Source organism: Zea mays, chromosome 3, assembly GCF_902167145.1.
Source record: "Zea mays cultivar B73 chromosome 3, Zm-B73-REFERENCE-NAM-5.0, whole genome shotgun sequence".
NCBI lineage: Eukaryota > Viridiplantae > Streptophyta > Magnoliopsida > Poales > Poaceae > Zea > Zea mays.
Window position 1 is genome coordinate 90,341,621 of NC_050098.1, and position 15,690 is coordinate 90,357,310.

Below are 15,690 nucleotides of genomic sequence, written 5' to 3' on the forward strand. Positions count from 1 at the left end.
TGTCCATCAGTCTGAGGGTGACAAGTAGTGCTAAACAGCAATTTAGTTCCCAATTTATTCCAAAGAGATCTCCAAAAATGGCTTAGAAACTTAGCATCGCGATCAGAGACTATTGTTTTTGGAATACCATGTAAATGAATAATTTCTCTAAAGAACAATTCAGCAACAATGCTAGCATCATCAGTTTTATGACAAGGTATAAAGTGAGCCATTTTAGAGAATCTATCAACAACCACAAAAATACTATCTCTCCCCTTCTTAGTTCTAGGCAAGCCCAAAACAAAGTCCATAGAAATATCAAGCCAAGGAGAACAAGGGACAGGCAAAGGCATATACAAACCATGGTTGCCCAAACGTGACTTAGCTTTCTGGCAAGTAGTACAACGTGCAACAAGACGCTCAACATCATGGCGCATCCGAGGCCAAAAGAAGTGTGCGGCCAGCACCTCATGTGTCTTGTAAACGCCAAAGTGCCCCATGAGGCCGCCTCCATGAGCTTCCTGCAGCAACAAAATACGAACCGAGCTTGCTGGAATACACAGCTTGTTAGCTCGGAACAAAAATCCATCCTGTATGTGAAATTTTCCCCAGGGTTTGCCGTCCTTACAATGTATATAGAAATCTTTAAAATCAGCATCATCCACATATTGATCTTTCACAGTTTGCAAGCCAAAGATTCTAAATTCTAACTATGAAAGCATGGTATATCTACGTGACAACGCATCAGCAATGACGTTTTCCTTCCCGTTCTTGTGTTTAATGATGTAAGGAAAGGACTCGATGAATTCTACCCAACTAGCATGACGACGGTTCAGATTTGTTTGGGTACGAATATGTTTTAAAGCCTCATGATCAGAATGAATTATAAACTCACGAGGCCAAAGGTAGTGCTGCCATGTTTGCAAAGTGCGAACTAAAGCATAAAGTTCCTTATCATAAGTAGAATATCTCAAGCTAGCACAACTTAATTTTTCACTGAAATAAGCAACCGGTTTTCCTTCTTGTAACAAAACAGCACCTAACCCAATACCACTAGCATCACATTCAAGTTCAAACACTTTCTGAAAGTCAGGCAATTGTAAGAGTGGAGCATGGGTTAACTTATCTTTCAAAGTGTTGAACGCCTCTTCTTGTGGGGGGTCCCAAGCAGAAGACACACCTTTCTTTGTGAGTCCGTGCAAAGGGGCAGCGATGGAGCTAAAATCACGCACAAAACGGCGGTAAAATCCTGCAAGTCCAAGAAAACTCCGAATTTGGGTGACCGTCGTTGGTGTAGGCTAGTCCTGAATGGCTTCAACCTTGCTGCTATCCACCTCAATGCCCTGCGGAGTAACCACATAACCAAGAAACGAGACATGTTGCGTGCAAAATGTGCACTCTTCCATGTTACCAAACAAGCGAGCAGCACGCAAAGCATCAAAAACAGCACGCAAATGTTCTAAATGCTCCTCTATAGACTTGCTGTAAATAAGGATATCATCGAAATAAACAACAACAAACAAACCTATGAAGGCCCGTAGAACTTCGTTCATTAAACACATAAAGGTGCTGGGAGCATTAGTCAATCCAAATGGCATAACCAACCATTCATATAAACCAAATTTCATTTTAAAAGCCGTTTTCCATTCATCACCGAGTTTCATTCTAATATGATGGTAACCGCTACGCAAATCAACCTTAGAGAAAATAACGACACCACTAAGCTCATCTAATATATCATCAAGGCATGGAATAGGATATCAATAACAAACTGTGATGTTATTAATAGCACGACAATCTACGCACATACGCCATGACCCATCTTTCTTTGGAACGAGTAAAACAGGAACCGAGCAAGGGCTAAGAGACTCACGAATGTAACCTTTATCAAGCAGCGTCTGCATCTGGCGCTGGATCTCCATCATCTCATCTGGATTTGTACGGTACGGGGCGCGGTTCAGAAGAGAAGCGTCGGGGATGAGATCGATCTGATGCTCAATGCCACGGAGCGGAAGAAGACCCGGTGGTAAGTCTGTAGGAAAAACATCAGCAAACTCCTGCAAAAGGTTAACAACAGCAGGGGGTATATCCAAAGACGGTGCATCATCAAGCGGAACAAGCATGCACGAGCATACAAGTGCATAACAGGGCATATGAGCTTCATGGAGATCATCAAAATCAGCACGTGTAGCAAGTAAAACATGAGAGTGCAACCTGATTTCAGATTTAATAGGTGCGGCTGATGTTGATTTGACTTGTTGTGCAGTTTTAGCAGCCCTAGTAAGATCATCTTTCAAAATTTGGTCAGGGGTCATTGGATATATAATTATTTTCTGGCCTTTAAACATGAAAGAATAATGATTTGAACGACCATGATGTAAACTATCAGTATCATATTGCCAAGGTCGACCCAATAACAAAGAGCATGCTTCCATAGGAATAACATCGCAATCAGCATAATCAGAATAAGAACCCAGCGAAAAGGGGACACGTACCGAACGTGTTACCTTTATTTTACCACCATCATTAAGCCATTGAATGTGATACAGATGTGGGTGTGCGCGAGTGGGCAAGGATAATTTCTCTACCAAAGCTGTACTTGCCAAATTATTGCAGCTGCCACTATCGATGATGATGCGAATCGACCTTTCGTGCACAACGCCCTTGGTATGGAATAGAGTGTGCCGCTGATTTTTTTTGGCCTGGGCAACCTGTGTGCTGAGAACACGCTGCACAACAAGACTCTCATGCCTATCGGCGTCGATGGGATCAACGTGGACTTCCTCATTTTCTACATGGTTAGTGGCAATCATAGCATAACTAGTTTCCTCGGAATCACTGGCAGAAGAGTACTCACCATTGTCACGTATAAGCAAGGTACGCTTGTTTGGGCAGTCCCGAATCATGTGCCCAAACCCTCTGCAACGATGGCACTAAATATCCCGTGTACGTCCTGTAGAAGAAATGGCGCATTTGGCAGGGGGCGCCGCTGGCTTGGACGTCCCTGTGCGCGGTGTAGTGCTAGGCGAAGAAGGTGTAGGGCTGGAAGGAGTTGAGCTGTGTGTCGAACCCCGACCTGCAAAAAGAGTTAGTATATGTCTTTGATCGTCGTCCCTGCACTTCACGTTCAGCTTTGCAAGCATATTCAAACAATATGGTTATATCAAAATAATCATTATAATCAAGTATATCCTGAATTTCCCTGTTTAAACCACCACGAAAACGCGCCATAGCAGCGTCATCCGACTCAACCAAACCACAACGAAGCATACCCTTTTGTAACTCCTGATAATATTCCTCAACAGATTGTGAACCTTCACTACAACACATGTAGCCTTTTATGACGAATACCCCATGACAATGAAAGTTTTTGTCATTGGCTATTTTGTTTTATGACGTTTTTTTTGTGGCAAGACAACTTTATGATGAATTTATGCAAGCGTCACTAATAGCATTGAGAAATCGTCACAACACTAGTCAATCGCCGTATCGTAACAAACATCTTGTTGTCATAAGATACTAGAAGTAAACATAATAACTATATGACAATTCTATATCATCATAAATATTACAAATAATTAATGGTTTAAAATATCCTTTGTAGTTATTAATAAAAATCAATATATATGTTGAAAATTGGCTATAATTTTTAACCGGCGATCATACTATGCTACAAAATCGAGGGAAAAATTCTCTAAAAAAATCAAAACGTTTATATGAGAATAAAAAGTACAAAAAAAACATCCATGATTTAAGGATTCGAACTCCCAACGTCTTGGGCAGAAAAACTTGCTCTTACCACTACACTAACCAAGGACATCTGATAGGTATGGACATCATATTACTATACGTGTATTACGGGTATTAGTTACATCCTCCAAACAAAATCTGTCTGTTCTGGGTGTTCATTCGACACCACGCCATTATCTTGGCGAGATCTACATCATCGTTGTTGACTGAGATTCCTCCTCCACGCAGGTACGTAGGTCTAGTGCTCGTCGTCACATCACACACCGCTGGAGGGCCTGTTGTGCAGCCGCCGGCCGAGCCCTGGGTGCTACCACAAGGGACTGCGGTGGCCTGTTGTGCAGCCACCATCGGAGCCGTGGGTGCTACCACAAGGGACTGGGGTGGCTTGTTGTGCAGCCGCCACCGGAGTAGGCAGCCCGCAGGGAACGTCAATGATTGATCTGATTTGCCCGTGCTGCAGTCTACCAGTGCTACCAGATTTCATCCTCGGCATCGACGTACATCACCAGTTTGCTGCCCCCGGTGAGGATTACTTTAACAATGTAGATCTATTTTATATGAAATAGGTACTACAATTGATGTAGTTGAGGTGCCCGATCTTTCGGCGAGTAGAGATAATTCCGATTTGGCGGAAGATGACCCTTGCGATCCGACTACGACGAGCAAGCCCGAGGCGCCAATGCAATCGCTGAACCAACTCCCTGTGGTTACCGACCTTGCTGATGCGAGATCGGCCTGATCACGAAGATCGTTTCCTGTGCGCAATCGAAGAACGAACAAGAAAAAGATGCGAGCAATCTAATCTATTACTCGAGGGTGGAGTTCTGAATACACGAAGACAGCGCAGATTTGCGCGTGTTCGAGAGTAGCTAAGGCTAACGTAAAACAAAACTCGGGAAATAAAGGAGGCGCAGCTCCTGAATAAATAGAGAGGGGGCGCAGCCCCTAGGGGCGGCCAACCCTAGGTCGTCCATTATGGGCCGCAATTGGGCTGGTCGTCTATTCTTCCGGGCCTTCGTTCTTTAACAACATGATGTAGTTCAATTCTCTTGCACGGGCCCGAGTCACTGGCCCAGGTGGAAGGGGTGGCGCCTGGGCTGGAGAAGGTGCTGCTGGTGTAGATGTGCTCGTGTTGGTGTTGATGTCCGCATCATCCTCCCCTTCTTGAACTGAAGTCGTCCTCGACGGCAACTCCTCATCTTCTCCCGCATACGGTTTCAAATCTGCAACATTAAAACTAGTGGAAACACCAAACTCCGCAGGTAGGTCGAGGGTATAAGCATTATCATTAATCTTGGTTAGTATCTTAAAAGGACCAGCAGCACGAGGCATCAATTTAGAACGGCGCAAAGTAGGAAAACGATCCTTTCTCAAATGCAACCAAACCATATCACCAGGTTCAAAAGTAACATGTTTTCTTCCTTTACTACCAGCAACCTGATTTTTTGTATTAGTAGCAGCAATGTTCTGTTTCGTTTGTTCATGTATGGTAATCATTTGTTCAACATGTGCAGAAGCATCTACATGTGGGGCGTTCGCAGCATTAAGTGAAATCAAATCAATAGGTGCCCTAGGAATGTAACCATAAACAATCTGGAAAGGGCACATCTTTGTAGAAGAATGCGTGGCATGATTGTAAGCAAATTCAACATGAGGCAAGCAATCCTCCCAACGTCTCAAATTCTTGTCTAAAACAGCCCTAAGCATGGTAGATAAAGTTCTATTTACTACCTCAGTTTGTCCATCAGTCTGAGGGTGACAAGTAGTGCTAAACAACAATTTAGTTCCCAATTTATTCCAAAGAGATCTCCAAAAATGACTTAGAAACTTAGCATCGCGATCAGAGACTATTGTTTTTGGAATACCATGTAAACGAATAATTTCTCTAAAGAACAATTCAGCAACAATGCTAGCATCATCAGTTTTATGACAAGGTATAAAGTGAGCCATTTTAGAGAATCTATCAACAACCACAAAAATACTATCCCTCCCCTTCTTAGTTCTAGGCAAGCCCAAAACAAAGTCCATAGAGATATCAAGCCAAGGAGAAGAAGGGACAGGCAAAGGCATATACAAACCATGGTTGTTCAACCGTGACTTAGCTTTCTGACAAGTAGTGCAGCGTGCAACAAGGCGCTCCACATCAGCGCGCATCCGAGGCCAAAAGAAGTGGGCAGCCAACACCTCATGTGTCTTGTAGACGCCAAAATGCCCCATGAGACAGCCTCCATGCGCTTCCTGTAACAACAAAAGACGAACCGAGCTAGCTGGAACACACAACTTGTTAGCGCGAAACAGGAACCCATCCTGTATGTGAAATTTGCCCCATGGTTTCCCATTAATACAATGGCCGAAAGCATCTTTAAAATCAGCATCGTCAACATATTGATCCTTCACAGTGTCCAAACCAAAGATTTTAAAATCTAACTGTGACAGCATGGTATAGCGACGAGACAAAGCATCAGCAATAACATTGTCCTTCCCGTTCTTGTGTTTAATAATGTAAGGAAAGGACTCAATGAATTCTACCCATTTAGCATGACGACGGTTCAGATTTGTTTGGGTACGAATATGTTTTAAAGCCTCATGATCAGAATGGATTATAAACTCACGATGCCAAAGATAGTGCTGCCATGTATGCAAAGTGCGCACTAAAGCGTAAAGCTCCTTATCATAAGTAGAATATTTCAGACTAGCACCGCTTAATTTTTCACTAAAATAAGCAACTGGTTTTCCTTCTTGTAACAAAACAGCACCTAGCCCAATACCGCTAGCATCGCATTCAAGCTCAAACACTTTATTAAAATCAGGCAATTGCAATAGGGGAGCTTGGGTTAACTTATCTTTCAAAGTGCTGAACGCTACCTCCTGCGAATCACTCCAAGCAAACGGCACATCTTTCTTTGTAAGCTCATGTAGAGGCGCTGCAATGGAGCTAAAATCACGAACAAATCTGCGGTAGAAACCGGCAAGTCCAAGAAAGCTCCGAATTTGTGTAACCGTCGTCGGTGTAGGCCACTCCCGAATGGCAGCAATCTTGCTGCTATCCACCTCAATGCCCTGCGGAGTAACCACATAACCAAGAAACGAGACACGTTGCGTGCAAAATGTGCACTTTTCCATGTTACCAAACAAGCGAGCAGCACGCAAAGCGTCAAAAACAGCACGCAAATGTTCTAAATGCTCCTCTATAGACTTGCTGTAAATAAGGATATCATCGAAATAAACAACAACAAACAAACCTATGAAGGCCCGTAGAACTTCGTTCATTAAACGCATAAAGGTGCTGGGAGCATTAGTCAATCCAAATGGCATAACCAACCATTCATATAAACCAAATTTTGTTTTAAAAGCCGTTTTCCATTCATCACCGAGTTTCATTCTAATCTGATGGTAACCGCTACGCAAATCAACCTTAGAGAAAATAACGGCACCACTAAGCTCATCTAGCATATCATCAAGGCGTGGAATAGGATATCGATAACGAACTGTGATGTTATTAATAGCACGACAATCTACGCACATACGCCATGACCCATCTTTCTTTGGGACGAGTAAAACAGGAACCGAGCAAGGGCTAAGAGACTCACGAATGTAACCCTTATCAAGCAGCGTCTGCACCTGGCGCTGGATCTCCTTCGTCTCATCTGGATTTGTACGGTACGGGGCGCGGTTCGGAAGAGAAGCGCCGGGGATGAGATCGATCTGATGCTCAATGCCACGGAGGGGAGGAAGACCCGGTGGTAAGTCCGTAGGATAAACATCAGCATACTCCTGCAAAAGGTTAACAACAGCAGGGGGTATATCCAAAGACGGTGCATCATCAAGCGGAACAAGCATTCGCGAGCATACAAGTGCATAACAGGGCATATGAGCTTCATGGAGATCATCAAAATCAGCACGTGTAGCAAGTAAAACAGGAGAGTGCAACTTGATTTCAGATTTAATAGGTGCGGCTGATGTCGATTTGACTTGTTGTGCAGTTTTAGCAGCCCTAGTAAGATCATCTTTCAAAATTTGGTCAGGGGTCATTGGATGTATAATTATTTTCTGGCCTTTAAACATGAAAGAATAATGATTTGAACGACCATGATGTAAAGTATCAGTATCATATTGCCAAGGTCGACCTAATAACAAAGAGCATGCTTCCATAGGAATAACATCGCAATCAGCATAATCAGAATAAGAACCCAGCGAAAAGGGGACACGTACCGAACGTGTTACCTTTATTTTACCACCATCATTAAGCCATTGAATGTGATACGGATGTGGATGTGTGCGAGTGGGCAAGGATAATTTCTCTACCAACGCTGTACTTGCCAAATTGTTGCAGCTGCCACTATCGATGATGATGCGAATCGACCGTTCGTGCACGACGCCCTTGGTATGGAATAGAGTGTGTCGCTGATTTTTTTCGGCCTGGGCAACCTGTGTGCTGAGAACACGCTGCACAACAAGACTCTCATACCTATCGGCGTCGATGGGATCAACGTGGACTTCCTCATTTTCTGCATGGTTAGTGGCAATCATAGCATGACTAGTTTCCTCAGAATCACTGGCTGAAGAGTACTCACCATTGTCACGTATAAGCAAGGTACGCTTGTTTGGGCAGTCCCGAATCATGTGCCCAAACCCTCTGCAACGATGGCACTGAATATCCCGTGTACGTCCTGTGGAAGAAGTGGCGCCTTTGGCAGGGAGCGCCACTGGCTTGGTCGTCCCTGTGCGCGATGTAGTGCTAGGCGTAGAAGGTGCAGGGCTGGAAGGAGTTGAGTTGTGTGTTGGACCCCGGCCTGCAAAAGAGTTAGTATATGTCTTTGATCGTCGTCCCTGCACTTCACGTTCAGCTTTGCAAGCATATTCAAACAATGTGGTTATATCAAAATAATCCTTATAATCAAGTATATCCTGAATTTCCCTGTTCAAACCCCCACGAAAACGCGCCATAGCAGCGTCATCTGACTCAACCAAACCACAACGAAGCATACCCTTTTGTAACTCCTGGTAATATTCCTCAACAGATAGTGAACCTTGTTGAAAACGCTGCATTTTGTTAAGCAAATCACGAGCATAATAGGAAGGAACAAATCTGTGGCGCATGGCAGTTTTTAATTGGGTCCAAGTAATGACACTGTTAATGGGAAGTTTTTGTTTATACTCACGCCACCAAATTAAAGCAAAATCAGTAAATTCACTAATGGCAGCCTTCACTTGGCTATTAGCAGGAATATCATGGCATGAAAATTTCTGTTCTACCTCCAATTCCCAATCAAGATATGCAGCAGGATCATATTTACCATTAAAAGATGGAATTTTAAATTTAATCTTAGAAAATAAGTCATTAGGGGGATGACGAACCACACGACGTGCACGACCACGGCGATCTCCATCGTCCAGCTCAGTGTCACCGCCGTATTCCTGCTCCATCTTTGTGGTCAATGCATCAAGGCGTGCCAGGATGGTGTCGAGTGTGGTGCGAGTCGCCGTTTGAGCAAGGTCAAGTTGGTTGAAACGCTCGGTCGTCGAAGTGATCGTTGAATCAAGCCGTTCATGCATCGTCCTAATGTCAGCAGCAAGTCCATCAACTTGTCACCGTACTTCCTGCAACTGGGCATCCACCATGTCGTGTGCTCCTGCCATAGTTAGCGCAAACACCAAAACACCAAAAGGAGAAAAAAAAACCAACGACAAAAACAGGGGTGTACTGCTCACAAGGCGCTCACACTAGTGCTGTTATCAAGTTCTTATCCGTTCTTACCAAGCCACAGTGGTGAACTGCAACCAACAGGTGGAACCGGTGAAAGATTGGATGAGCGATTGCCTGGAGAAACAGAAACCTTCTCGTCGTAGAAATATGTGGAGTTTTGGGTAGGCTGCACTCAAGTCAAGGATTAGCACGATCAAACAATAATGCAAAGTTGAATTATAGTGCAAAACACGAAACTATATTGCTGGCCACAAGTGCAAAGGACGGATGGAACTAGCAGAATGGCAGTACCGAAAATATTGTACTAGCGAGGCCACTAGTAGGAATCACAAGTGATTTTGTTTTTCTTTTTTGTATGATTTTTTTGATATTTTTCTCAGCACAAGAAACAACAAAATAGGAGCTATAGGAGGTTTCACCTAAAACAGAAATCAGATGTGGTCTATAGAAAATCAGGAAGTTCTCTGAAAAGCGTGCGAGAACGTTGACGAATTTTTTTCTTTATTTTCCTGAATTTTTTTGACAATTTTGTCGAACCCCAAACAGACCGTAGGTTAGTTTGGCCGGACTCAGAATGGTGTCGACAAGCTCCTGTAAAAATTTCAGATTTTTTGGACACCCGAGCGAAAAGTTATGCCCGTTTTACGGAAGGTACCTCAAGTTATGTTCTATAAACGACCGGGATGAAACAACCGTATCCTTTCTCCTTCGTTATCTTTTTTTCTGTTTTTTTTTGAGTAACTGAAGGAGAAAAACTAGGAAGCGGTTGTTGACTCGGTTTGTTTTTTTTTCTGTTTTTTTTTTGGTAACCGAAGGAGAAAAACAAGGAAACGGCCGTTGACTCGGTTTGTTTTTTCTGTTTTCTTTTTGACGTAACCGAAGGAGAAAAACAAGGAGACGATGTTGACTTGGTTTGTGGCGTGATCAAACGGGAGATGGTGGCGGCGCTAGGGTTTGAATGGTGGAAGAACACAATGCAACCAGCAACAAGGAAACGTGAAAGCACACAAATTCAACAATGCAGATTATTGAAAGAAAGTGCGAGGCTCAAAAGGGTGCTGGGATAAGATCTAACCTGAATTTTTATGTGGTTTTGTGGACTGTAGGAAAAAAAACGCTCGATAAACTCACTGATCAACCTGGAAATCTGATACCAATTGATGTAGTTGAGGTGCCCGATCTTTCGGCGAGTAGAGATAATTCCGATTTGGCGGAAGATGACCCTTGCGATCCGACTACGACGAGCAAGCCCGAGGCGCCAATGCAATCGCTGAACCAACTCCCTGTGGTTACCGACCTTGCTGATGCGAGATCGGCCTGATCACGAAGATCGTTTCCTGTGCGCAATCGAAGAACGAACAAGAAAAAGATGCGAGCAATCTAATCTATTACTCGAGGGTGGAGTTCTGAATACACGAAGACAGCGCAGATTTGCGCGTGTTCGAGAGTAGCTAAGGCTAACGTAAAACAAAACTCGGGAAATAAAGGAGGCGCAGCTCCTGAATAAATAGAGAGGGGGCGCAGCCCCTAGGGGCGGCCAACCCTAGGTCGTCCATTATGGGCCGCAATTGGGCTGGTCGTCTATTCTTCCGGGCCTTCGTTCTTTAACAACATGATGTAGTTCAATTCTCTTGCACGGGCCCGAGTCACTGGCCCAGGTGGAAGGGGTGGCGCCTGGGCTGGAGAAGGTGCTGCTGGTGTAGATGTGCTCGTGTTGGTGTTGATGTCCGCATCAACAATTAACAATATGGTGGAGTGGTTAAGGATATATGAGATAATGATGTTTGTTGTTCTATGTAGTCAGTGTATTCAAGGTGGTTGGATTCGGTAGATAGAAAAGGCATATTGTTTGATAGTGGTAAGTGGTGGCATAACAATAATACAATTATAATTTACAAAGTTTTTCACTTCTATTACCTTGCTGCAACATTGATTTGTTTTTGGCACTAAAATAATTTTGCCATCCATAGATGGACAGATCATGGATCAATGCAACACTATTCAGCAAGCCACACCTGGAAGGAGTTAGTGAGTTCATGCAGCTTGTAACAGAGCGATTTAATGTGAATGAAGAAATACTTTGTCCATGCCGCAAGTGTTTGAATCGTCTTAGTGGACATAGAGGACAGGTGGAGGACCACTTATATCTTCATGGCATGGCTAGTACATACACTAGGTGGATGTATCATGGAGAAGCCATGGATGGCATAATTAATGAAAATGGTGACCAGCAGGATGAACATGTGAGTTTCAATGAAGATGCTGGTATGAATCAAGATGAAGATCTTGGTGATAGGATTAATGGTATGGTAGAGGAGTTATACACAGCCGAAGATGAAGATAAAAGGAAATCTATGTTTGGAGATATACTAGAGGAGATGAAACAAGAACTTTATCCTAGTGCAACTTATACAAGATTTTCGTTTGTGGTGAAGTTGCTTCATATTAATTCGTTTTATCGTATCAACAATGTTGGCTTCACTGCAGTACTGAAGTTGTTGACATCAACATTTCCTAATTGCTCCCTTCCTTCATCTTTTGGAGATGCAAATAAACTTATCCGTGCACTGGGACTTGGGTATGTTTCAATCCATGTGTGCCTAAATAACTGTGTTTTGTTTCGGAAGAACTATGCAAAGCACGATCAATGTCCAATTTGCGGTGAATCAAGATGGAAATATACAAATAGACGGATTCCTCAGAAGGTACTGCGCCATTTTCCGTTGATCCCTAGGCTAAAGAGAATGTTTGCTTCCAAAGAAATAGCAAAACAAGCACAATGGCATAAGTTCAAGAGGAAACATGTGGAGAATGAGCTTAGTCATCCAGCTGATGGGGAGGCATGGAAAGATTTTGATAGAAAATATGGCTGGTTTGCAGAAGATGCAAGGAACATTAGGCTTGGGCTCGCTAGTGTTGGTTTCATTCCTTTTGGAAAAATGAGCTCATCATATAGCATGTGGCCAGTATTTCTTGTACCGTACAACTTTCCTTCATGGGAATGTATGGAACAATCCAACTTCATTATGGGTCTACTCATTCCTGGCCCAGAATGCCCAGGAAAGGATTTTGATGTCTTTATGGAACCACTTATTGAAGAGTTGTTGGAGCTTTGGAAAGGTGTCACTACATGGGATGCATTGAGTGGAAATAATTTTGAACTACATTCTGCAGTTATATGGTGCATTCACGACTATCCAGCTCTGAGCACATTATCAGGTCAGGTCACAAAAGGCTATTACGCTTGTGTGCACTGTGACAAAAATCCTTGCTCCAAAAGAATAAGGAACAAGATATGCTATGTTTATCATCGACGTTTCCTTCCAAAAGATCATCTTTGGAGGAGAAATAAAACTTTTGATGGTCATAGTGAACAACGTGAGAAGCCAGAGGAATTTAGCATAGATGAGTTGCTCCAACAATTGGAGAGGGTAAAAGATGTAAGACCAGGAAAACATACTAAAAGCAAAAAGAGAAAGAGGGAAATAGAAGGTCAATGTTGGAAGCGAAGATCATGTCTATGGGATTTGCCATATTGGTCAAGTTTGAAGTTGCGCCACAATCTTGATGTAATGCACATTGAAAAAAATATATGTGAGTACTTTCTTGGTACATTTCTTGACATTGTTGGAAAGACAAAGGACACCATTAATGCTAGGCTTGATTTGGATGACATGGGCATAAGGAAACATTTACACTTAAAGCATAATGGGGACTCATACAGTGTTCCGCATGCACCATACACAATGAATAAAACACAGAAGGTTGCTTTTTGTGACTTTTTGAGAAGTGTGAAATTCCCTGATGGCTATGTTTCTAACTTAGCAACATGTTTTAGTACTGATGGATGCAACCTCCAAGTAATGAAAACTCATGATTGTCATATCCTTCTTCAAAGAATTTTACCTGTTGCTATTAGAGGAATCATGAATAAGGACATATATGACGCACTTGCTGAATTAGGTATTTTCTTTCAGCAGTTATGTGCTAAGACATTGAAGTTGGATGTTTTACAAAGAATGAAAGTTGAAATCCCAATCATTTTGTGCAAACTTGAGAAAATATTTCCTCCTTCTTTCTTTGATGTGATGCTGCACTTGGCTATTCATTTACCTGATGAGGCAATCCTAAGAGGACCAGTACAATATGGGTGGATGTATCCAGTGGAAAGAAGGTTGTATACGTTGAAACGTTTTGTAAGAAATATGGCTAGACCTGAAGGATCCATTGCAGAAGCATATGTTGCTAATGAGTGCTTGACAGCTTGCTCGAGGTACTTCGACGATGTTGACACACGACACAATCGGGAGGGTAGGAACAAAGAGCTTGTTGATATGAGAAGAGGTAGATTTTATGTTTTTCAGCATGGAGTTGAACTTCTTGGAGCGCCAAGAATTACATACCTTGAAGATGATTACAATAAGATGGTTTGGTATGTTCTAAACAATTGTTCAGAAGTGGAGCCATATATAAAGTACGCATTTCCTTATACACTTGTCATTGTTTTTATATGAATTGCTATTCTTGTCTCTAATATATACCATATCAGGATGTACAAGGAAGAGTTAGAGAATGAAGGGACTATTGATGTTGAAAAAACCATTGAGAAGCAATTTTCCTCATGGTTTAAGAAGCATGTGAGTGTCAAGTTCATATCATCAACATCAGTAATTGGACTTGTTTTCACCATGTACTTTTATGTCTTTAGATTGCAAGATTGCGATTTGTTGAGGGAGAAGGCATTGATGACGACCTATATGCATTGGCATGTGAACCGGATTTGCGAGTTCGAATTTTTTCTGCATGTCTTGTTGATGGTGTCCAGTACCACACCGTTGACCGTGAGAGAAATAGAAGAACCCAAAACAGTGGAGTCATGGTTGAGGGCACTCATAATAATGAATGCATTGATTTTTATGGCTGCTTAAAAGAAATAATTGAGTTGCAGTATAACTCAGATTTGATGGAGCATCGGACACCATTAATGCATTGATTCCAGTGTGATTGGTTTGACACTCATAGCAAGAAAGTTAATATGAAATGTGATGGATATTTTAGAAGCATCAACCACAGTAGTCGCTGGTACAAAAATGATGCTTTTATTTTAGCAGCACAAGCAACTAAGGTATTTTATTTGCAAGACATCAAGAATGCTGGAAGCTGGAAGATTGTTCAAAAATTTACACATAGGCACTTGTGGAGTGTGGCTGAAAACGACATTGATGAAATACCTAGTGCCTCAGGACTGTCATACCAAGATGATACATGTGTAGGTTTTGAAGTGCAAGTTAATGAAGGAGATACGGAGATGATTGAACATCAGGATGCTGACGGTTCTGTTAATGTCAGTGTAAGTGTGGTTGATGAATTTCGGGTGCAATGACAAGAGGAAGTGCAAGAGGATGGGACAAGCGACGATGAAGATGAAACTGGATGGCAATATGCTAGTGATAATGAAGAATCAAGAACTCTTGTCAATGATAATGATGATTTCAGCGATAACGAGTAGCATATTTTTGTTTGATTTTTAAGAAGTGAACTCGCTACTGTTATTTGTGAGAAGTGAACTCTATGTTGTTCTGTGTTTGATTTTTAAGAAGTGAACTCGCTACTGTAATTTGTTTGATTTTTTAATAACTGAACTCGCTACTGTTATTTGTTTGATTTTTTTAATAACTGAACTCGCTGCTGTCCAAAAAGCTTGTGAACACTTTCTGATAAATTTCAGTTCAGACCAATAAACCTTGTAAACATGAGTCTGTTTCAGAAAGTAATTTTCTCTAGGTCTGAACTGAACACCTGATAATTTTCTCCAGTTCAGACCAATATAGTGTAAGGATGGCCGAGCCAGGGAGACAATGCAGAGCTGAAAAGTCTGTGTTGCCAAAACTGAAAACACCTGAAAACAGAACTGAAAACAGATCTAAAATGAACCTGAAAACTTAACTGGAAACACCTGAAAACTTAACTGAAAATGCAGAGCTTTCGGTTCAGTCAAATACATTGCTGTCGAATTGTGTTAGCAGATCAGTCAAATACATTAAGCTGTCGGTTCAGTTAGGAACTGTGATTTTTTATAAACTGGAAATGCAGATCAGTCAATTACATTAAGCTGTCGAATTGTGTTAGCAGATCACCTGAAAACTTAACAGTAAATTAGAGCTTGTAGTTTGATCTTGTGGACCTTCTACATCTGCTTGCTTTATAAATAATTCTGCGCCGAGCTGTTCTTGTTCTCCAGTAGTGAGATGGGT

General features: G+C 42.2%; 1 protein-coding gene across 1 annotated transcript; it reads left to right on the forward strand.

Annotated features, from left to right (window-relative positions):
* The first annotated feature begins 3,849 nt into the window (after positions 1 to 3,849).
* Positions 3,850 to 15,186, forward strand: LOC103652093 (uncharacterized). Its single transcript, XM_035966240.1, has 5 exons — positions 3,850 to 4,251; positions 11,237 to 11,294; positions 11,407 to 13,910; positions 13,986 to 14,073; positions 14,145 to 15,186. The coding sequence occupies exons 3-5, from the start codon at positions 11,407 to 11,409 to the stop codon at positions 14,427 to 14,429; spliced, it is 2,877 nt and encodes a 958-aa protein (XP_035822133.1). The 5' UTR covers positions 3,850 to 4,251; positions 11,237 to 11,294; the 3' UTR covers positions 14,430 to 15,186.
* Positions 15,187 to 15,690: the final 504 nt, after the last annotated feature.

What these genes read in the sequence shown, in the direction of transcription:
- LOC103652093 (XM_035966240.1), top strand. Translation starts at nt 11,407, where the DNA reads ATGGACAGATCATGGATCAATGCAACACTATTCAGCAAGCCACACCTG. An exon ending in GAAGTGGAGCCATATATAAA is followed by an intron (nt 13,911 to 13,985) that starts GTACGCATTTCC and finishes ATACCATATCAG; the next exon opens with GATGTACAAGGAAGAGTTAG. An exon ending in CCTCATGGTTTAAGAAGCAT is followed by an intron (nt 14,074 to 14,144) that starts GTGAGTGTCAAG and finishes TTATGTCTTTAG; the next exon opens with ATTGCAAGATTGCGATTTGT.